A 23,159-nucleotide genomic window follows, 5' to 3' on the forward strand; every position below is an offset into this window, starting at 1 on the left:
GCGGTGTGCACTCCCGGCACAGCGCGGAACGGTCAGAAATGTGCTCAGCTTTCGGCTTTGGAGCTCGGGAGCCTTTCACGATCTCCTCTGGTGCAGCGGGGCAGTCCTGGCTGCTTCTCGGGATATCAGGTCTCAGTTTCTAGCAGTCACCAGAAGCCCAAAATGTGCAATCTGTATTTTATTGGGGGAGTTGCTTAGAGGGAGGAACTGCCCTATTCACAACAATTAAATTCTCAGTATTTCTTTCTCTACTACACTAATTTTTAAAAAATCTTTTTGATATAGGGTCTCACTATGCATTTCAGGCTGGCTTTCAGCTCACTTTGTAGCCCATATTGGCCTCAAACTCACAGTGATCCTCCTGTCTCAGCCTTCCAAATGCTGAGATTACAGGCATGTGCCACCATGCGTGACCTAAACTAATTCTTTTGATTTTGAGAGAAGAGATTTTCTTAATTTTTAAATAAATTAATGAAGTTTTGGGTTATGCATCAAGATATCTGAATAACTGAAAGATTGGGAAATTTAAACTATCGCATTTAGACTCTGGATTTGCAGTGTATGGAAACCTGGTGAACTGTCAGATCCTCTGTTCTCCTTTTAAGAGGTTCTTCTAACTGTGGAGTCAAAGCCCTGAGGAGCTCAGGTTTTCTGTATGGCAGGTCAGGGAATTGGAAGTGATCTTCAGTACTGCACTTTCTATCCTGTGCATCTGTGGGCTATGGCTCTCTACTGTGCTTGCCTCCTTGCAGGAATGGAGAGCATACATCCTGCCATACAATCCTGTTTGCTCATAGAAGGCTATTTATTTATTTATTTATTTATTGGGACTGGGAAGCAAACTCAGGATCTTGTGCTTGCCCGGCAGGTGCTGCACTGATGAGCTGTATCACTGGCCCGAGAAGGCTCGCCTTAAAGACCTTTCTATGCTGAGCTGCAGTTTGTCCCTTTATTGTCTATGCTCAGTGTTTGCAGCACTATAAAATAAGCCAAATCTTTTTTGGATTTGGAAGCCTTTCAGTTTGATAGATTTCATATAGTCATACAGCTTTTATGTATGAATTTATCTGAAGAAGATGAGCTTAAGAAATTTTTGGGTATAAATTCACCTGTAGAAGATGATCTGAAGAATAAAGAAGGGAGAGAATTTGAATAGTGTAGCCAGTTTCACTTGTTTGGGCAGTGAACGTATATCCCAGAGTAAGCCGAATGAGATTCTCTGCTTGACCTCGCTTGTTTCAGTTCCCCTGTCCTTACGTATGGAAGTCTGTCTATCTCTGGCCTAATATAAGTATTAAAATAATTTTTCACAGAGCACAGTCTCCACTATAATTCAGATACTTCTTGTGCTCATTCTTATAGGTAATGAATAATATACTCCTACATTTACAAATAAAAGTAATATTGGCCATACTGAAAGCAAGCATATTCATTTCCAGTATGGTCTCTTCCTCAGGGATGCTCATGGATAATTTCTTACCTGATAAGTATGAGAGCTCAGGGCCTTGTAAACTGTAGTCCTGTCATGTTCAAGATAGTGATAGCAAGAGATTTCCCTTTATATGGTCCAGTTTAAACAAAACTAAATTAGTCCAGCACTGTCATCTTCAAATAGTTGCAGTCCTGAAGATTTCCTGGTCAGTATCCTATAAGTCTGTGCATTTGGTTACTGAGCATCTTTCAGCATTGACAGAGTAGTCTCAGTATGGCGTGGCCACATCAGTGCAAAGTGAGGTTTCACCTACACCGTTCTGCACATGGTCCTTCTGTTCCCACAGCCTGGGCTGGCAGCAGCAGAGCCGTGGGTGGCTTTCCTCCCCACTGACTCCTTTAGGCCTGTGCTCTGCCCCTTCACAAGCAGTGGCCAGTCTCCTGGTTTCTATTTCTGGATTCATCATGCCAGTTCTGAATTTATTGTACACAGAATTGTAAAGCATGTGCTTTGTTGTGTCTGGGGCTTTTGTAGTGTTACACTGTGAGATTCACCCATGCTCTTAAAAGAACTTGTGGTTTGTTCATTCTTGTTGATTTATGGAGTGTCATTGTATGGTTGTACTACCTTTTTTATCCAGTTTAGTGCTGATGAATATTTGAATATTTTGAGTATTAGAAATAATTCTGCTATGAATATTGTAATTCGTTTCTTTTGGTAACTCTGTGTACTCATTGTCTGGCTGTGTAGGAATGGAATTGCTGCTTTGTGTTAGATACTTCCAGTTTTTCAAAGTATACATAATTACATTTCTGCCAGTGAATTATAGTTCTGCTTGCTCTGTATACTTATATCTCCTTGTCTAATTTGGCAAAATTAACATGTTTGCAATATTGTCTTTAAATCCATGTCAGTCTTCTTTAATTTTTCAGTATATTTCATAATTTTTAGCATTATTTTTTATTTTTATTTTTTAAATTAATTTATTGTTTCCCAAAATTGGGAATTGAACTCAGAGAATATAAGCTTTAAACATTTCTTTTTCAATGTTTTCTGAATATTTAATTTTTAATGTCATTGTAAATGTAATCATTTAAAATATTTTCTGTCTTTCACTGATTTTGTTATGTTGTTATTGTTTGTCTTTTTTATTGAGACATTTTTTATTGATTTAGTGACTTACACAAATAGTTTTTCAGCATCCATTTGTTGATCATCTAGTTTTCATTCTTTTCTTTTCCTGTTAATGTAATGAATAACCATGGTTGTTAAACATTTTAAACCACTCTGACATTACTACACTAAATCCCACTTGCTTATGATGTCATGTGCTCTATATATAGGTATATCAACTGAGCTTGATTAACAGATATTTGACTTATATGTCTGTATCCAGAGAGAGAGAGAGAGAGAGAGAGAGAGAGGTCTATACTTTTTTTTTGTAAGAAGCTTGTAAGATATGGGAATCAAGGTTATGCTCACCTCATAAAAACAACTGGGAGAATTTGTTTTCTTAGTCTCCAGAATTATTTGTATAAAGATTGGCATTGTTTCTCAAATATTAAGGAGATTTTACCTGTAAAGTCATTGGAGCCTAGATTTTTCATTGTGGGAAGGTTTTTTAGTAATAAATTGAATTTCTTGAATTGTAGTTTTAAGTTAATCATGTTTTATATTTTTATCTGACTTGAGAAGTTATTGTTTTCAGAGAAGTTGTTCATTTTATAAAAATTGTAAAAACTAGACTTGTCCTCTTTTTACTTTTCTGATGTGAGCTTTTTTTCTTTTTAGTATATGAGTTAGAGGATGTCGTGGCTATTAAGCTCTGCTTTAACTGCCTCCAACAAGACTTCATGTTATTTTAGTTATTAAGTTAAAAATAATTTTTCATTTTCAATTTTTCATCTGTGGATTATTTAGTACTTTATCTCCTAATTTTCTAATAGTTGGGCATTTTCTGGATAACATACTTTGAATGATCCTGGACCTTCAGAATTTGGTACATGTTCCACATAAATGTATTTCTAGCCTTTTTTTGTTACTGTTTTTATGTATGTGTGCATTATCATGTGTACAGTGCTTATTAAAGATAATAGAAACAGGTTAAATTTGTTGTGTTGATTTTTTTTCCTGAATTCTTAGTTTCCTGTCAAGTCTGTGTGTGTGTGTGTGTGTGTGTGGTTGTGTGTGTGTGTGTGTGTGTAGTATCTATTTATTTTTGGCAAAATATGTATTGAGGTTATGTTATTTGACACACATAGGTTTAGACTTGCTTTATTTCAGTTGAGCAGGCTCTTTTTTTGTAATGAAATGCTCCTGTTTGTGTTTAGTAATACTTCCTCCTTAAGTTGCCCTTCATCTGATGGCATTATATTTCTACTGCCTTGTATTGATGAGCTCTTAGAGCTGGAAGCTATTTTATAGGTGGACTCGTTCACCTTCATAAATAATTTGATGTTTCTAATTCTGTTGTTGAGTTCACCCAGATGTCACTTTCTACTCTTGGTCCCACCGTAGCTCTCTTAAACTCTGTGGAAGCACAGTTGATTAAAATGATCTCAGTTGACTTTTCTGGGCTAGGTTTTTCTCCTGAAATTTGTATTTGATCTATTTTGGGGAAAGTGAAGACATGCTTTGAAGGCAGTTAGTACTGACTTATAGCAAGGTTTATATTTGTCATGGTTCTTTCTTTGCAAGTGTCCGTGCCACTCAGCTAGTCTTTGCTTCAGCATTGTCTTCTGAAACCTAGTTTTCCCTTTACTGCCCAAGGACTGGTTACTGAGTGTCTGCCTGCTCTGGTCTGCAGACATGATCTGCTGCAGTCTCTTCCTGAGTGCATTGTGGGGCATCCAAATCCCCTTCCATCTTGGATAGAAGGGAGAATGACCCCAGAACGTTATGAAAAGATAGCCAAATTCTAGGTGAATATGCATTTTATAATACTGTATCAAATTTCCATTGTCTCACTCTTCCTTTTAAAGGTTTCCTTGCTTCTCTCACTTGAGAAGCACTGGTCAGACACATACAAAGACTTTGGGGCCTTCCATTGTAACCCTTGTGTCCTCTTGTGGTGTCCATCATGCAAAAGGCAGTGGAGCCTTTGTGTTCACTACTGAAGTGGTGTTTGAGGCCCAGAGTAATGGCAGCTGGCCTAGGTCCATGTTGCATATAAATAGACCTTATGCCCTGACTGATTCCTATGTCAGTATTCTTTGTACGAGTAATTAATCTAAAAAATATTTTTTATGTTTAAGGAATTGCATTATGGCTCTACCATTTACAGTCTGAATAAATGAGTTTATGTACGCATGCTTTGCTGTCTTCATCTGTAAAGTGGATTCATAATTCTTTTGAAGCTGGTGGAGTGTAGAAGGATTAATAATAGAAAACACAAAAGACCTACAGGGCCTCGCCTTGAGAAGTACTAAAACAAGTTACCCAATTCATGCTACTGACCTTGCAAAGTTAAGTTCTGCGAAGGATTTCCAATTTTCTGTGGACCTCTATTCTGAGTTGTTCTTGTGTTTCAGTGGAAGTCAGTGAGACTGAGCTGTGTTGTTGAGCACTGTGACTGCTCCCTCTAATTAAATGCAGCCCTTGTCCAGGCACTGGTTTTCCTCCCTTTGTGACCTCTTTGCCATTACACCTCTGCTTGCATCATAACCATTTGCTTGGAAACTCCCAAGTCTCCTTTCTGTTGTTTACTGCATAACCCCACAGTATTATAGTGTCCGGCATGGCAGTCTATTCCTTAGGTATCACAGATGGAAAATTATTGTTCCGCAGTTTGATCAACAGAGATTTCCTAAAGCATAGGGTTCTATTTCATATCATAATCCACAATGAAGGATATTTGATACTATTAATATTAGTGTCTGTTTGGAGCAATTGCTACATTTGATCATTAAAAATGCCCTATAACTGTCTTCTTCCTGTTACATGTATGTTTTTTGTTTTAGTTTCCTTCTCCAGTTCTTCCCCATAGACTAGTTTGTTTTAGTTTTAGAATTCCAGTAGGGTTTCAAATAAGTGTGTATTAAAAACAGATTAGATACTGTTACCAGTGCAGAAAATAAAATGTATAGTATGTTACTTTTCAATACTTTAATAATCCTAGGAGTATAGGTAATGAGACTTTTTCAATAGCAGAGTGAGCAAGTGTCCAGAGATATTTTCAAAATAACTTAAAAGTTACACATCTATATCTGGTATTTGTGTGTTACAAATGTAAGTGTCTTGGTCAAGAAAATTTATGTAAACTCTTCCAAGTAATTAAGTGTGTGAACCAAGACACATACTTGAACATCTTTTCATATCTGATAGGTTTTATTCCTGATAATAATAAAACCAAGTAAATGAATTGCAAACTCTTGTTAAATGGCTGCAATATTTGCATGTGTGAAAGAGTCAAGGTAAATTTATAGTAAGTTTATGATGGCTGTAGACTGCTGGTATTGGAGGTGTATATCTGTAAGTTATCCGTGGCCAAATGCTGCAGGTGGAGAACCTTAGCTGGTGCATACTCATGTCCTTATTTCACCTCTTGGGTGTATAGAGCACCCTGAAACTGCTCTTCTAGACTTGTCTGTTTTTGCTGAGGATAAGCTGTGTGATTGTCACGCACTTATTCTTGCCTTCTTAAAGAATATATAGACTAACAGCATCAATGTGCAATAGGCAGAATCTTTACCATGTGCTTCCTTTAGTATTTTTGTCAAGTATATGATTTCAGAATTTTAAATTATTCTGTTTTACTTCATTTAGTTTTATAGTGTTTTGAGTCAAATTATTTCAAGGTATGTTGATTTCAACTGCTGTGTCTTACTTGCCAGAGCAGTTTTGACCTCATGAGCATATGTGAGGGAGGCAGGCTCAGTGACTGAACAACTTCATCTTGCTGCCATTTGTTAGCTATTTTTGTTACCACTGATCAGATTATATATCCTGTAAATTAATTAGGTAGTTAATCTATTTAAGTTTTCCTCTTTTAAATCAGAACTCTGGGAGACTAAGACAGGAGGATCACAAGCCAGAGGAACTGAGCAACTGGGGAAGACCTTGTGTCTAAAAATAAACTATATAAATACATTTTGGGAATGTAGTTCAGTGCAGAAGTCTTGAGTTCATTTCCCAGTAGCATATGTATATGTGTGCATGTGTAAATCCATGCACACACAAAATCAGGACTCAGTTTTTCTTTTCTGTTTCTACCTCCAGACAGGAAGCAAAGTAGACTTAAACTTGCAATGAAGTTTAAAGGGATAATTGTTTACCTCAGTTTTAGATGATAAAATCAGTTTTAACAAACTGAGAACAAGTGAAAAGCGGACAATTTAATTGATGTGTGCTTTTAAGTACAAATATTTAAAAAACCTGTTTAGAATACGTTACTTTTTATAAACATGATTAAGTTCAACAGATTTCATTTACAGAGCTGTAAATATCAAAAACCAACTCCGTGGAAGTTTATAGAAATTAATTAAATTGAACTTCTTTATAAGCAGACTATTTTTACAAGGAAAACAAGGAAACATAATGCTCTAGATTTTAGTCGGACGTCCAAAATAGACATGAGAAATACATTGTTTTTGGCATGATTATAGCAAACATATTCAGTTCCCAAAGATTGCTGGGGAGTTCATGCAGTCCAGAGGCCATAAGGTAGTGTTTTGGGTACCCCGTTTCCTCTCTGTTTGAATCTCACCTGTCATACTTAGCTCATCTTTCAAGCACAAACACCTTGAGTGGGTGAAGATCTTTGGTGGCAGAGCCTGAAGGATAGTTGTCCTGTGCTTGTCTTACCTGAGGATACATAGCTGCTCATATCTTTGGAATTTCCATCTACAGTGAATCAGCAATTAAAAGTTTCTTAGTAAATCATGAACGTTTCTATTTTTAGACCTAGTGTTAGAAACAAATGAAACAAATGGGATTGCCCTTTTAATATGGATGGAAAACTTAATTTTGAAATGTCGAAAGCCTAGCTAAGGAGGATTGCTTCAGATTTTTTTTAAGCCTGTCACTTTATGAAGTTGAATTACTGGAAAGCTATGTCATGGGGCCACATTTCAGTAGTCTTCCAAATAAATGCCTTAAAAGAATTGTTATTTAATAGCATGGCCTTGTCAGGAGTCAGTTATAGAGGAGGTGGTATGACAACCATCTCTGTTAGCTTTTGTAAAATTGTAGTTGCTTTCTGTAGGTTATGTTAGTTCTTAAATTCTGGTGATAAAAGCTTAGAGCTTCATCCTAATTTTCTAATTTATTTTCACATCTAGTATCTGTTCCTTTATTTGATGGAATGATTTGTAGCTCAGTAGTTTCCTGTTTTGAGGGATTTTCTAAAAATCACAAAATCAAATTGATTATAATTTGATAAAAATCCTTGCTAACATTTTTATTTATTGTTTCATGTTCCTGTCTCATTTTCATATGTTTTCTGGAAATAGGAAGTATGTAAATAAGGAATGAAAAAAAATAAGAGAATGAGTTAGATCATTTCAAATTTGAATATGAGAAGAAGCAGTACGGAAGCAGTTTTCAGTTGGGAATCTCTTAAATCATTACCCAGCTTCAGAGAACTCACATTGTTTGACTCTGAACACAGCTGGAAAGTGGATGCCATGCTGGAAGACATGGAAACCAAGCCTGGAGCTCTGTGCTCTGTGTGTCATTGGAAACTCAAAAGCTGGAGGTACAGACTGAGCATGGGGATTTACAGCAGGGGAGTAGATGGACCCCCTTCTCATTTATATATTCTGAAGTGATAGCTATTGCACTCACAGATGTCTGCTTTATAGGTTTTGTTTTTGTTTTTGTTTTTATTTTTCCTGCAGCACTGGGGCCTCAATTTGGGTGTCTTTCATCAATATCAGGAAGTACCCTCAAGATCTTCTCTACAATATTTGTGGCATTACCATCATTGTAGGTTATACAGAAATTCCTTGAATATGCTTTTCAAGTTGGTGAGGTGATTAATGTTTGCATTTCACTTTTATCTTCAATGAACACTAGTGACATATGTGCACTTTGGTTCATTGACTTAAGCTAAAGAGGATAAAAATGCTAAATATTTATCCAAATGAAAAAATGATGTTTTTGGTGTTTAAAAATTTATTATTACTGTGAGAGCATGTTTTAGTAAAGTAATTGATTTCTTTTAAAATTATAACGTCTCTTAAAGAAAGATTATGTCATAAAACGTGTTTGTTTTCTCACAGGATCCTAGTTACTGGGTGAAGATTCATCACTTAGAGTACACAGATGGAGGAATCCTGGATCCAGATGATGTCTTGGCAGATGTTGTAGAAGACAAAGATAAGGTAGATGGCTAAAAATGTTCTCTCGGTTTTGGATCTTTAACAAACATATGTGTCAATTATTAAAAGATACCATCTGCTCAGGTGTTGCCTGGACAGCTCATAAATCAAAGTTCTTCATCAGATGTGTGGTAAAACTTTGTTAGAGTTTGAGAACCTGTTGTGGTAGCCTAATTAGCAGACACTTCACTCCCGAGAGTTCCGGATACATCTCAATAAATTAGTGTCAGCCACTGAGGCTGTTTGGTTTCTGCTTCTTCCTGCTGGTTTGGAATTAATTCCCAGCACTTGCTAGAGATTCCATTTAATCCTTGAGAATTGAAGGAGTTTCACAGCACAGCGTACAGCAGTGATATGGCACCATGTGGCATGGCACAGCAGTGATACCGTGCAGGGTCCACCACACTGTGGTGGCACTGTGGTGAACAATTATTTTGAGCAGTAGTCTTCTTTTTCCAGTGCTAAGGGTTAAGAAGCACTAAAACACTTAAACATCATCCATCATCTGTGTAGGAGTAATCTCATTGCAAATACATATGTTTCAGTGCAATTTTCCTTCTGATACTAAACTGATGAAAGTATAAAAGCAAATTATTCAATTGTGCTATGGTGGATATTGTTATAGCACATTGTTTAATATTAATCCTGGGCCAGACTCCCCGTGTCAGTGGTGGAGGTGTTCTCCAAACTGAACTGTTTCTAAAGTTTCTTTTGCACATTTTTACAGATGTTTCTCTATATTGTTTCCTGGAGTCTTACGTTGGGTGCATGTGTGTGTTTGCATAGTTAGGTATTTCAAACTGAACAAGAATACAAATAAGTGATTCATTGAACTCAGATAACATTTTTTTGTATAGTCTCTTTTCATACTGTTTGAATTTACATTCTTCTCTGTGGAGATTCTATACATTTGCTTTTCATATTTCCATTTGGAACTCAAACTTGGTTTGCTCTGCATGGTAATTAGCCATTTGATTAGAGATTTACCTCCCTCAGTAAATTGCCAGCTCCTGGAGGGCAGGTATTTGGAAATATTTATTTAATTTTTGTTCCTTTATTGATATTATCTGATACAGTATCTCACACAAACTGGATTCTTAATAATCACTTACTAAATTAATGAATGAAAAAGAAAGCTTTATTCTCTACTGCATTGTGTGCTATGATTTCAATACACATTTTTTGTTTATTTAGTTGATTTTATGGTAAAGAAGAATATTTGGTTCACCCTTAGAACATGAAGAGAGGGATTTCACTTGGTTTTCTCTGCTTTACTTTGTGTTACATCCCAAGACGCTTTTCTTGCTTTGAAATATTCTAGGTATTAGGATTGTTTATTAATGGAAAAGGTGGTTCCTGTCTCACATTTCATGAAGTCCGGGTATTAGAAAGAAAGCCGATAAATGGCAGCCTTGTCCAAGACCCCATTACAGGAGGGTGATTCCATAAATAGTACCCAGGGAAATAATTTGTCTAACACAACTCGTTCCTCTGGAGCCTTCACTTTAACTATCTCAGCAGTGCTTTTTAACCATAACCATTTAATAGGCACAGAAACATTTTTATTATATTTATTCTTTTTTTAACAGGATTCGTACTACCTTTATTAAATATGATGACATGTGAGATAGTAAGTTAAAATCCTAGCAGAGAGTTCATATGCTTTGGGTATAGATTTAACCATTCTCTTAATGCAGTTTAATGTTTCTCCATGAAGCCTAACTGGTTTAGTTCTGCAGAGTTGATGAGAATTTACACTTTCAGTGGTGCCAGAAAAACATTGCATTTTGATTTTCCCCTTTTTAAGAAATAGGAGTGAAAAAGAGAGCATTGCTTATTTTTTCTGACATTCCCTTTCTGCAGTCATAAGATTTCCTTATGGCCTATATGTCTAATGTGGGAAGAAGGCTCTGCCAGACTTCAGTGTGTCTTTTTTGTCGCTTTAGATTAAGCAGTAATTATAAATGGTGCTCTATGGTTGTTTAGTGACATATCAAAGCCAAGACCCTTTGAGGCAGCATTCAGCTCACCAATTTGTAAACTGACTACATAATGTTCTTTTGCATTTAGAATACGGCTAAGAAAGCAAGCACAGAGAGACTTGCACAAAATTACTGTGCTAAAGCCAGAACATTTCAGGTCCTAGATGTGTTAGTTACTTTTCTCTCCTTGCTGAGATAAAATACCCAACACCCAAAGTTAAAGGAGGAAGGGTGTACTTAGCTCACAGTTTATGGAGGTTTCAGTCCATAATCACTTGGCTCCAAGGCAGGGTAGTGGCAGAGGGGACAGTCCTTCAGGGATACTGGGATGGTAGAAGATGCAAAGGCTAAAAGGGCAAAAGGGAGGAGCCAGCTTCTTTTTCAGTCTCCTATACTGTGTGCAGGCTTCCCACCCAAGGGCAGTTTAACACTCACACCCCGTCCCAGCAGTAGACCATGAGTCAGTAACAAACTCTAGATTCACCCATCTCTGGAAAGCCTGCCCTGCATGACTGTGTGTCTTTGTGTGTGTGTGTGTGCGCGCACACGCATGCATGTGTGGGTGGGAAGTGCATACACAAACCGTGACACTCCAAAGGACTGAGTACAGATGCACATTGCAGTCAGGAACTGTCTATAGTTCAGCTGCAGGGGATAAAGCAGGGAAGACCGGCACTTAGAATGTAGTATAGGCTGAGGCCCTTTAGATTATGGAAAAGCCACTGAGTACATTTCAATAAAGCTGAAACTCTAGGCTGATCTCTTTAAAATCAGAGGAAAGCCTAACTGAATCTAGTCAGTTTTCTGTAGAAATGACTTGCAACTTCCATCCTAGAGGGTGTGCCTTTGCATTCATTCACTGCTGCTGTTCCTCTAGCAAAGACACTTGTTAGTGAGTAAATGCTTTCTTTCTAAAAGTTTTTTTTAAACCAGAATTTTATTTGGTTAATTTTTTTAGTCATATTTTATGGGTACATTTAAATATACAAAATGATCACACTTATAGAAAATTTGTACCTGTACATGACATAACTTGTTTCTTTTTTCCTCATTCTCCTCCTCTCCCTTCTAATCCTCCCTCCCCTTCCCATGTACAATAGCTTTGTTTACATTTTTTCCTTCTTTTTCTTATCTTTTTTTTTTTACTTTTCCCCTTTCCTTTCTCCCCTCTCCCATCCCTTATTCTCCTCCCCATTTGAACATTTGCTTCCTATTTCATAATACCTATTATAAGTTTTTGCCCTTATTTACACATTCAGTTTCTCACACAGAGAAACAATGCAGTATTTACATGTGTGTCTGATTTATTTCATTTGAGGATATAGTCTCAAGGTGCATCCATTTACCTATAATGTCTTCTCTTTCTTATGGAAAAGAAGTGCTCCATTGTATAAAAACACATATCTCTCTGTCCATTCACCTGTTGATGGGCATTTGGGCTGTTTTCAAGATTTGGCTATTACAAACTGTGCCACTATAAATATGGGTATGCATATATTGCTGTGGTATGGTGCTTTTCATTCTTTCGGGAAGAAATGATAAAGGGGAATAGCTGGGTTAGATGTTTTGTTTTTAACTTGCCTCCCCATTTATAGCCCTTTCCTGGGGAATCAATTTTTTTAACTTTGTTATAATATTTTCATCTTATAGTTCATCAAAAATTGAAAAAGTTCAGGAATCTTACATCTTCTGATAACTAGTATTTGTATAAAATGTTGTACTAAAACTTTTGTTTATTTAGTTCTGAAAATTATTGTCAAGATTCTTTAATTTAGGTATTAGGCTGATGGTTAAAGTTCTTTGGCATAAATACATTGATCAACAGCTTTATAGTAATATCTCTTCTCTGGCTGCCAAAGGCAACCAACTTAATTCACCCAATAATGATGAAACATTTTACAGTGATCATAATGTCTTTGGTTCTTCTTTATTCTGTTTTATTTTAAAGCAACCTTGCAGGCAAGAGCCATTATTTTCTCTATTTTTAGTCCCTAGATTATCCACAGAAACTGTGGGAAACTTACTCAGGATCACACAGACCATATAAGTAACAGAACTAGAATCTGGAGTACCATTTACATTTCCATGCTAATTTTTTTTCTGTAATGTGACAGGCAATATATTAGATGTTTGTATTAATAACTTGTATTGAGGAGTATTCATCAATCATAAATAAATATGAAATTTAATTTTATGCACTCACCACTATTGCTAAGAAAGTGTAGGTAGTAGACTCAACTATAGAGTATAACAAAACTAATTAAAAGTTAGTATGTCATATATATTTAATTCATTTCAATTCTCTGCCTAGAGTTTGCATATGATATTTTATTAAATCCTGTTAGTTTTACCTGTTTTATCTTGCCTCCCTTTATTCAGGACCCAGATTACTAAATTCAAAAGTGGTTTAATTCCATTTTAAATCCAGGTGTGGTGGTACACACCTATAATTTCAGCACTCAAGAGGCTGGGGCAGGAGGATCACTGGGAGTTCAGGCCAGCATGGGCTACATAGTGAGTTTAAGGGCTACACAATGAAACCCTGTCTCAAAAACAAACAAAACAAAATGAAAAACAAACACTAATTCCACCTAGATTTTGTATACTATATTTGAAGTTTAACTAATACATATGCATTTTCTAGAAAGATAAATTCTGTATTCCAACAACCACTTTTCAAAAGGATTTAGCGTATGCACAAACCATAAACTGTGCTGTCTTCAGTAGGCAAAACAATATTGCCTTGTCCCAGGATGGTATGAGGCTTATTCATCCGGTTTTGAAGAACGAGGGAAAGGCTGCCACCAAAATTGTAATGACCTTGGGAAACTGTCAAAGGCACGGGAATGCCCAGCATTCTTCTACCCAGCAACAAGAACCTGGATTGTAGCCTGGAAGACCCATTTTGTATTTCCTCTGGAGCTGTAAGGTAATAGCCACTAGCTTTGCAGAAAGTTGTTATAGCACCCTTAGGACACTAGTATACTGCTTTTTATTCTACTTTAGATTTCTAGTGATGTTGGTCTTTTCAAATTCCATGCCAACTGGGCTTAGAGATTCTCTGGGACAAGAGAAATTCCTTATATTACACATCAGTTGTTTGTTTTATAACTTCCTTTCAGTGTCATCATAGATTGATATTCTCTGCCACTTGATTGTTGGACATCTCAGTAGTTATGCTTTTGTATGGTTTCATGTATAAATCATTCCAAAGACACAGGTAAATGGGGGTAATATTCACTTATGAATTTCTCATTGCAGTATATAAAGTTTCTAAGAAATCTGAAGACTTGCACTTAGTAAGACACTGAAACGCTTAATGTTCATTCACTGGCATTTTATTTTTGTATTTTAAAGAAAAAAGCACAGAAAATAAAAAAGCAGTCAATCAAACAAACAAATGAAAAAACAACAAAACAACCCCCCCAAATAGTGATACAGGATTTCAAAATAAAATGATAGGAATTTAACATGGTTGTAATATTACATATTGTTATCTTCAAAATAATTATTTAGGTTACCAGATACAGACATGCAAAGTTGATCAAACAGTATGATTTCCCCTCGATTAGTTTCTTTCCCTTTCACTATATCTATTGTAACTTTTGATTCTTATTTACTTTCAGTTTCTTACACCAGTGAGACAATACAGTGTTTACACATATAAGTCTGATTTATTTCACTTAGGAGTATGGTCTCTAATTGCATTCATTTAACTATAAAAGCCTCAAGTTTATGCTTCTTTATAATTTCTTTATAACAGAGTAGTACTCCATTGTATAAAAATACTACATCTTTTTTATCCATTCCTCAGTTGATGGGAATTTGGGTTGTGTCCAAGATTTAGCTCTTACAAATTGTGCAGCTATAAACATGGGTGCACATATAGCACTGTGGTATGATGTTTTCAATTCTTCTGGGAAAATACTAAGAAGAGGAGTAGCTGGGTCAAAATGAACCTGTAATCCTAATTTTTTGAGGAATCTATACACTGATTTCTACAGTGGTTGCACCAGCTTCAATCCCATCATCAATGAAGAAGGATTCCTTTTTCCCCATAACCTTGCCCAGCATTGGTTATTTCTTGATGTTAGCCATTCATCCTGGAGTGTAATGATATCTCAGTATTGTTTTAATTAGCATTTCTCCAATGACCAATGATGTTGAACATTTTTTCATATATTTATTTGTCATTTGTATTTCTTCATCTGAAAATTGATGCCTGTTTTTGGATTGTGTCTTTGAATTTGGGGGGGAATGTTTTACTTTTTATTTTCTTTTTAATATTTTTCAGTTTTTTAGCTGGTCTAGGTAGAAGTCCTTTGTCTGAATGACAGTTGGCAAAAATCTTTTCCCAATCTGTGGGTTTTCTTTTCGCTCTGTTGATGATTTCTTTGGATGTGCAAAAACCTTTTAATAAGATGAGATTCTAGTTGTTGATTCTTTAAAGTATTTCTCATGCAGTTTGGTTTTTGTTCATGAACTCTGACTGTTCCTAAGTCCTTGAGGTTTCTACCTACTGTGTCTTCCAGTAGATTTAGTGTTTCTATCTTAATATTTAGACTTTTGATCCATTTTGAATTTTGTTTAGTGGATAGTAATAGACATGGGTCTAGTTTAATTTTTTGGTGTGTGAAAGCTAGTTTTTCCAATACTATTTATTAAAGAGGATATTTCTCTTCCAGTGAACATGTCTGGCCTCTTTGGGCTGAGACTCACTGGTGTTTTTAAGACTGAGTGTGAGAATTCATGAGTAACTGTGTTCCATGTTAATTGTTCATATATATATATATGGCTTGGCTGAATACAAGTTAAAATTTTCATATATGACAATATACAAAATATAAATTGAGTTACTGCTATTCTTTTATTAAATACACAAAAGCAGACGTATATCACGTAATGCACTGACATGGGAAGATGTCTGTATTTTTGGTTAAACTTTGCCTATCATAGAGGCCCAATTTAGAGAAATGTCAGAGTTTCTTGTGCATTCTGTTGGGTGAATTGACTCTTGAATCACATGTGAGATCTGGTATTTACATATACCAATTTAAATATATTACAATTTTGGGTCTACTTTATTTACTTTTAGTCATCTGTTCTTAGGCAAGTTTCTTCATGTATATTAGCCTCAGTTTCATTTGTAAAATAGTTAAAATATCAGTTCTCATGGAGTTTAGGTAGAAAATCATACAGGCAAATTACAAAAGGTTTAAGTATAGTATTATATATAATAAATGCTAGCTACTGTCTTAATAGTATTTATGTGGTGCTATTGTAGTTTTTACTCTTGTGTCTCAACTTATGCATTCATTTATGTGTGTTTGTGTGTGTGTCACAAGGGATAGAACTCAGGGCATTTTCACTGAGCTGTGTCCTTGGGTTGGCTTTAAATTTTAAATTTTGAGACTGCATTTTGCTAAGCCACTCCATTGCCCAGGCTAGGAGCAAACTTGTGATCTTCTTGCCTCTGCATCCTTAATGAAGGTGTATACCACGCTACTTAACACTTCTTTTTCTTTAATTTAAGTATTAAAAAAGCACATGAACTGTACATTTTAAGTTTTAATAAACCTTATAAAATTTGATTAAAAGTTACAAAATTGTCCAAAATAGTTTTATGAGAAGATACTTGATCAGTATGACAAAACTTTCTTCTTTTTTAATGTGTTATTGTTTGAGAATTGAAAATGTCAGTATGACTAAACTTAAAATGAGACTTCTTTTATCAGAATATATTATTTGGTGACATAAGTAGGTGCCAGGGGACTCATACTATTTCGAAACACACACTGGTTTGCATAGTGAATTAATTGGTGACCTAAACCAGCCTTCATCCTGAAGTTCGAGTTGCTTTCGCCCTCTAGTGGACTCCACAGTTACCTGGAAACTGGCTTGTAAGGCATAGGATGTGATAATGTAATTCACAGGATCAGACCTGGATAGTAAACTCAGAATTTACATATGTTTCCAGTACCTTGTGTATTTTCTAAAAAAATTTAAAAGGAATTATTTGCACTCATAAAACATTTTTTAAAACAACTTTTTCCCATCTTTTTGTTCATGGGTGAAAAGGTTAAGGGCTAGTTGTGATGAAGCATATCAATTTTTCCATGTATAGTTCAGAAATTTATTTTTAATTTTTAACCTCAAAGATGGGTTTATTTAGTTCAAAACTTTGAAGCATCTTTATTCCTGCCAAGTGAATATGAAACCTATAGCAGTTCTTTTAAAAATATCATTGTTTTATAAACAAATCAAGCAATATAAAAATGTATAATAAAGTTTATAAAAATCACCTGCTAATACCTTGATAAAAAACTTTCTGTAGCTTTCTTTTCCTGAATACACGTATAGAGATACATATACTCATGTAGTGAATTCAGTGACACAAAATGATAATAGAAAATATTACCTCTTTGTGGCTGGCTTATTTGATCAATCAGGGTTTATCTGTGCTGTAGCATGTACTAGAATTATATTTTTTTATCAGTTTGTCCCTACCAGTTTTATCTGCTTATGTGTTCATGGCCTCTTGGGTTTTTTCACTTTTGATGTGTATTGTGTTTTGCTGGGCAAAGAAGATGCTAAATTAGACCACTTTATGAGAAAGTCCTGAATTCATTACTCATTAGTCAGTTCTCATTTTTGAGGAAGACTTCTGTATCAGTGTAGAACAACCACTTGAAACCTATTTTTTAAGTAAGACTTTTTTCTTTTAAAAGTTTTGTTTTGTATCTGTTGATACTAGGAGAGCACCTAAAGTTTAAATAGTGTTTGAGAAATAAATGCAGAGGATCCACAATGAAAGGCCTAGAAATTCTGCCTCAATCTTTTCAAATTACTGTCTGCTACAGAATTATGAAGCTGTAGAATCATAAACGAATAGAGACTTCAGACCAATAGAGACTTCCTCTAAAGGAGGAAATGTTTGGGCCAGGAAGAGTTTGCAGGGCTCCTTGTCTATTGCTGGTTTCTTCTGTGTGTGCATTTCTGCCTTTTCTTTCCAGAATCCTAATAACATCTTATGCAGATCAAAACCACTGTTTCAAGTTGGCCTTCTTCCTTGAACTTTCTGTTTTCTATTCACTCATTCAAACATTTTCTCCTCATCTTTTAGATTTAAATTAACCATTTAAAAATTACTTAATAAGGCTAGTTCCTTCTTTCCTTTTTTGTGTTTCATGTCTTTGTCTTTTGCCTGCAATCCTATAGCTACCCAACTTAAATGTATACAATATCAGGCTAAGATTTCTGTAGTTGATGCAGAATTGGTCTTTTTGCATTTAGTTTACTTCTTATCCCTCACTTGTCCTGTGTCATGAGTGTTAACACATGGCTGACAGTTCAATGTTTGAATCTGTTACCCTTGTGGCTGTGACAAGTTCCTTCCTCACAGACATCTGGAGTTCCAATACCTTAGCAGTTGTGTAAGTTAATAGATATGGAAATGTTGAGGGGAGTGTCTGGCCTGTGGGAAGTCATCAACAGCTGTTAGGTGCTATTAGAACTAACTACCATTTTGTGATGGAGATTACATTTACATTTTTCTAAAAGTACTATATTATTCCTTTTAGTATGCAATTGGTCCTCTCTACCTCTGGGTTCAGTACTCATGGATTCAACCAATTTCACATCAAAAATATTGAGAAAGAAATTTTGAAAAGTCCTGTAAGGAAAGACTTGTGCTTTCCAGGTACCAAGCACTGACCCAAATTCACAGGTAGGGACAGGGTGGTCATGCAGGCACACTCTGCCTTATTTCACTCTCTCCCCAGCACTGCTATCTCAGTCAAGTACTGTGTGGCCTTCAGAGGTTGTGTTTATACTGAACATGTGCAGGGCCCCCTTATCTTTATTCCTTAGATTACTCAGTATCACTGTTTACAAGATACTACATTGCACTGGATGTTAAGAAATGATATAAAGTGTACAGATGTGCATAGGTCATATGTAAAGTTTTTCATGTAAGGGACTCCTGTTTCTACAGATTTTAGTATCTAAAGGGGATTTTTGGAGCAGTCCTTTGGATTTATCAAGACATTGGTGTACTGAATAAAGCCTAACCATATAAGCACATTGCGAACATCTGTCTTCTTAAACCACAACAAGGGTGAAACTATCTCACTGATTATTTTCTTAAGTACCATGTGATAGGTCTGTAAAGGGGAAGAAGAGGAAGGAGTGGCCGGCGGTGGCTGAAAAGATAAGAAATATAAAATATAAGTAACCTTTATTTTGGGAATGCAGCGAAAGACACCCCCGGACCCCTGGGGCACGGCATCTCCACCCCAGGGCCTGCGATCTCTCCCTGGAACACGTGGAGTGAGGCACATAAGTAGCCTCCGCCTGGGGTGGAACCTAGGGGGTATAGGGTTACAGGTAAATCTCTAGGGGCGGGGGAGGCAGGAGCTCCCTAATTCCGGCTGAGGCTTTTTCTGGCTATAGTGTCTGGTCTGGGCCAGCAACCCTTTCACCATGTCCTTTTTGTTTGTTTGATTGTTTCGCTACTGGAGGATTTTTTTCTTAAACTTCTACTGGCTGAATGTTGTAGTTAGGGGTTGTGCAGAGAACAATTAGAATCAAGACATGGCGTTTATAATATTTTTGTAATGGTTACCAGGAGTTAACACAAGAAAATGCAGGAAATCTATCCGCAACACCAAAGACATAGATTATATATAAATTTTTTAGAGCCTAAATCCCACAGCAATGTCCCACATGAGTCCAGATAAAAACGCAGAGCTCATGACAATGCTCCCACGAGTCCAACTGGAGGTCCAGAACCCACAAGAAGGACTCACACCAGTCTCTTTTACGAATCCATGCCAGAAAGGCCCAAAGATCAGTGGTGGAAGCAAGAAAGTCTATGCCAGCGGGGTGAAGGAGCTGTGCTGGTGGGATGAGGATTCTATGCTGCAGCCGAGTAGTCACACTCACAAAGACCAGGGCTGTCCTGAAGGCACCACAACCATCCTCAGCAACACGGAGGCCCTGAGCTCCTCTTCAGACAAGGACAGTCGGGCACATGCCAGGGAGCCAGCGTGACCAGTTCATTCTGGAGACCAAGAGGCACACATCTTCCTCTCCGGAGCCAGGAAGCAGTGCTCGATGTGGGGAACAAAACTTCTCCAGGAGAATCAACAGCGCAAACAGCAACTCGTAGGAGAACCCACAGTGCCTCAATGCAACAACGCATTAATGCCCCAATGCCTCAACACCTCCCTTCTTCTCCACCTATTTATCCTGGCAGCTTTCCTCAGGTGGAGCATCTTCGCTCAATGCCATGCTCATGTAATCCAGCTGGCTTTAAATTGATCACCAGTTCTTAATCTATAACACTGAACATGTCTTTGACTTTGCATCTATTCTCTGCCCGTCTAGGTTTCAGTGGATGTTGTATTGTGTAGCTCCAGGAGAAGTTCTTGCTTTTGTTGACTGGTGTATTTCTGATACCTATAGCAGTTCAGATTTTTGTAGAGTGAATGAGTGAATGTGTGTTTTAAGTGCTCAAAACATTCTGCCACTCTGAACTCCAGTTTTTCCAGAGAGAGATAAATGATATCTTTTTCACAGTGTTCTTTGGAAGACTCAGAAGCTGCAAGTGGAAATACAATGGAAATTGTAAAATACTACATACATGGGAAGAATGTATTTATTGCTGCTGTTCAATTTTCATTGATTTTTAAAGAGCCTGGTAAATGATTGTATTTTTTTTCCTAGTCAATGTATGCGAATCATCTCAATCCTTGGTAAATTCTCTGTCCTCTGTAATTTTATAGATAAGTTTTAATGATCTCTTTTTTTTTACTATTGGCTAACATTGTACCCTTATCATCTTGAAATTTTTCTCCCAAGAGTCATATTATGGTTTGGCTTCTTAAACATTATTTTTTGTTTTTCGATTTTTTATATGCTCATATAGGAAAGGAGTGGTCTTTTAAATATTTTGTTTGCACCTGGAATTCATACTGGTAACTGCGTGTTTAATAAACATCTTTGGTTGTAGTCATCGATAGGGTTGGAATCAGAATTGAAGATTTTTAATTGCCCACAAACTATGTTGTCTCTTAAATATTTCATCAGGGGGCAGTTGTGGGCTTGGGTCAGCCCCATAGCAGCACTTTGAGATCAATACCTTTGTGGCCTCACGCTGGCAAAGACAAATGGTGTTGGAAGAGAGTAACTTACACTGAAGTAATCCTGAAAATGGCCATGTCAGATACACTCTCCCTGGTGCCTTCTGCATTTAGTTGTTTGACAGCTACAGTGTGCAAGAGAATGTGTGTGCCAGTCTGCATGAGAAACAGAGGGAAGCTGCACAGATGTGGATGTGGGGTGCACACACTTGTTCTGAGTGTACTTGCTTCTTGTGTACTTTGGTGATAGTTCCAGAGGTAAGAAATTATCAAGCTTGACATGCTATTAATGTAGCCAAACATCTTAGTATACTAAAAAAGTAAATAATAAAAAATGTTTCCTATATACATAAAAGTTAAGTTTGGAGGAGAAAAATGAAATTTGACAGTATAGTAGTGGTTTAGCTTAAAACTGAAAACATAATTCAAAAAGGAGTCAGTGAGCATTTTTACCTTTGTAGCATGCTTGTAGGCAGAGATTGTTTTACTGGACATCCTTCTATAATTTTTTTCTCTCACAGTAGTTTGTTTTGAAGTTTTTTGTGTAGGCATATTTATGCTCAAGAGTATAGGCCAATTATTCTTTTTATCTATCTGACGTATTATATAATTTAGAAATTACAATCTTACTGTAGTATGCGGAATTTCACCAAATGGAAAACTGCTTGATTTCTAATACAGCCTCTTTTAAAATTACAAATGCCAGTGAGTCACCAATGCTAGGTCTGTATTGATTTTATTAGGTGGCATTCCAGTAATATCTAGCTGAAATATGCTTCACCAAAGCAAGATTATACAGTGCTACCTCATAGAGCACAGTTTTGGTATTTCTTATTATTCTAGCATCTCCCAACTTCAGTTTTCTGTTATAAAATCAGCTGTCCTTTCCCCACTTGCTGGGTTAGGAGGAAGACCAAATGAAATGATATGGTGACACTTGGAACTAAGAGGTATGAAACAAATTCCTTAGTCACTTTCCTTGTCCTTGGGACAATATCCAACACTTGCAAGCTGAAGGAGGAGAGGTTTACTTTTGGCTCACATTGTGAATGTTCAGTTCTTGCATGGTTAGTTAGCTCCAGGCAGAATGGTATGGTGGAAGGGTCTGGGTGGAAAAAAGATGCTCACCTCATGGGAGACAGGAAGAAGCGGGAAGAGAGAAGGAAAGTGAGGAAGAGGCAGAAGGAGGGAGAAGGAGAGCAGAAGGAGCCAAGATTTGTGCACCCCTGCAAGTTGCACCTACAGTGATCTGCCCCTTCTGCCCAAATCCACCTCCCTAAATCACACTTAACTGCAAACTCATCAGTGGGTTCATCCACCAAGGAGTCTAGTGTCCCCGTGAGCTAATCGCCTCCCCAACCCTGCCTCTATAAAACAGCCGGAAAGGTAAAAGATTTGGAAGGGGTGGCTTCTTGTGTTCAACAGACACTCTCTCCTCTTCTTTCAGCCCAGTGAACTGTTGAGGGCAGAGCATCAGAACAGGTGGATTACTGAGTAGAAGAGAACTGAATGTACCTCAGGTACTGAGTGTGGGTAGGAAGAAATGATGCCAGAGCTTCCACATACAAGCAAGGAAGATGTAAACTACAGTACCAGGACTGTGTTTCTAGAGTCCTCTGAGATTATCTTGACTTTATTCATAAAGCTGCATAAAGAGTGTGTGTGTGTGTGTGTTCTCTACATGTTAAGAATTAGCAGGTTTCCTGAAATGGCAAGGGATGCTTGTTTGATCAGGTGTGGAGGCTGGGGGAGTATGTCTCTGTCTTTGGAGAGAAAGGATCTCAAGAAGTAAGGTTAGAAATTATGCAAAGAAGTAGCTGAATACCTGAGATCCTATGATATAAGGGGAAAGGCAAAAAACAAGGGTACCACTCAAATGATTACAGAATCTTAAGTAAACAACTATTCAGTTCTTTGATAGTTTTAAGAAGATTCATAAGCTATTCAGCAATTTTATGGGAAACACTATATACCAGACTCTTTAGCTGTTTCATTATTCTGGTTCTTCTATTTCTCAGAGCTCAAACTCACTTTATATTAATTAGCTGCACTGTGAAGTAAAGAGATTGTGGGCTGCTCTTGGAATTAAATAGGTGTTAACAGTTCTATCAGGCACGTCTTCCAAATTCTATGTATGGATGCATTTTTAGTAAATAACAATATCTAGTTTCTTTAAGAATGGGCTTTTAAATCATAGCTTCTCAAGTCCTATAGGTATCTGTTCAAAAAGAATGCGTGCCTCTCCTGTCACAATGAATAAAGAAATTTTGCTTATAGAATTGTA

General features: G+C 36.7%; 1 protein-coding gene across 4 annotated transcripts in view; it reads left to right on the top strand.

Annotated features, from left to right (window-relative positions):
* The window catches only part of Pard3b (par-3 family cell polarity regulator beta), a 990,158-nt gene that overhangs the window by 135,107 nt on the left and 831,892 nt on the right, over positions 1–23,159 (top strand). For 3 of the 4 annotated variants that reach the window (XM_063236623.1, XM_063236627.1, XM_063236624.1), the window contains exon 2: positions 8,653–8,754. In XM_063236623.1, coding sequence (XP_063092693.1) covers positions 8,653–8,754 — 102 coding nt within the window. Of the gene's footprint in view, positions 1–8,652; positions 8,755–23,159 lie in introns of those variants that run through there. The other variant, XM_063236625.1, reaches the window with a different exon arrangement.

Source organism: Cavia porcellus, unplaced genomic scaffold, assembly GCF_034190915.1.
Source record: "Cavia porcellus strain 051 isolate PalLab524CR breed Dunkin Hartley unplaced genomic scaffold, mCavPor4.1 scaffold_26, whole genome shotgun sequence".
NCBI classification, from domain to species: Eukaryota; Metazoa; Chordata; class Mammalia; order Rodentia; family Caviidae; genus Cavia; species Cavia porcellus.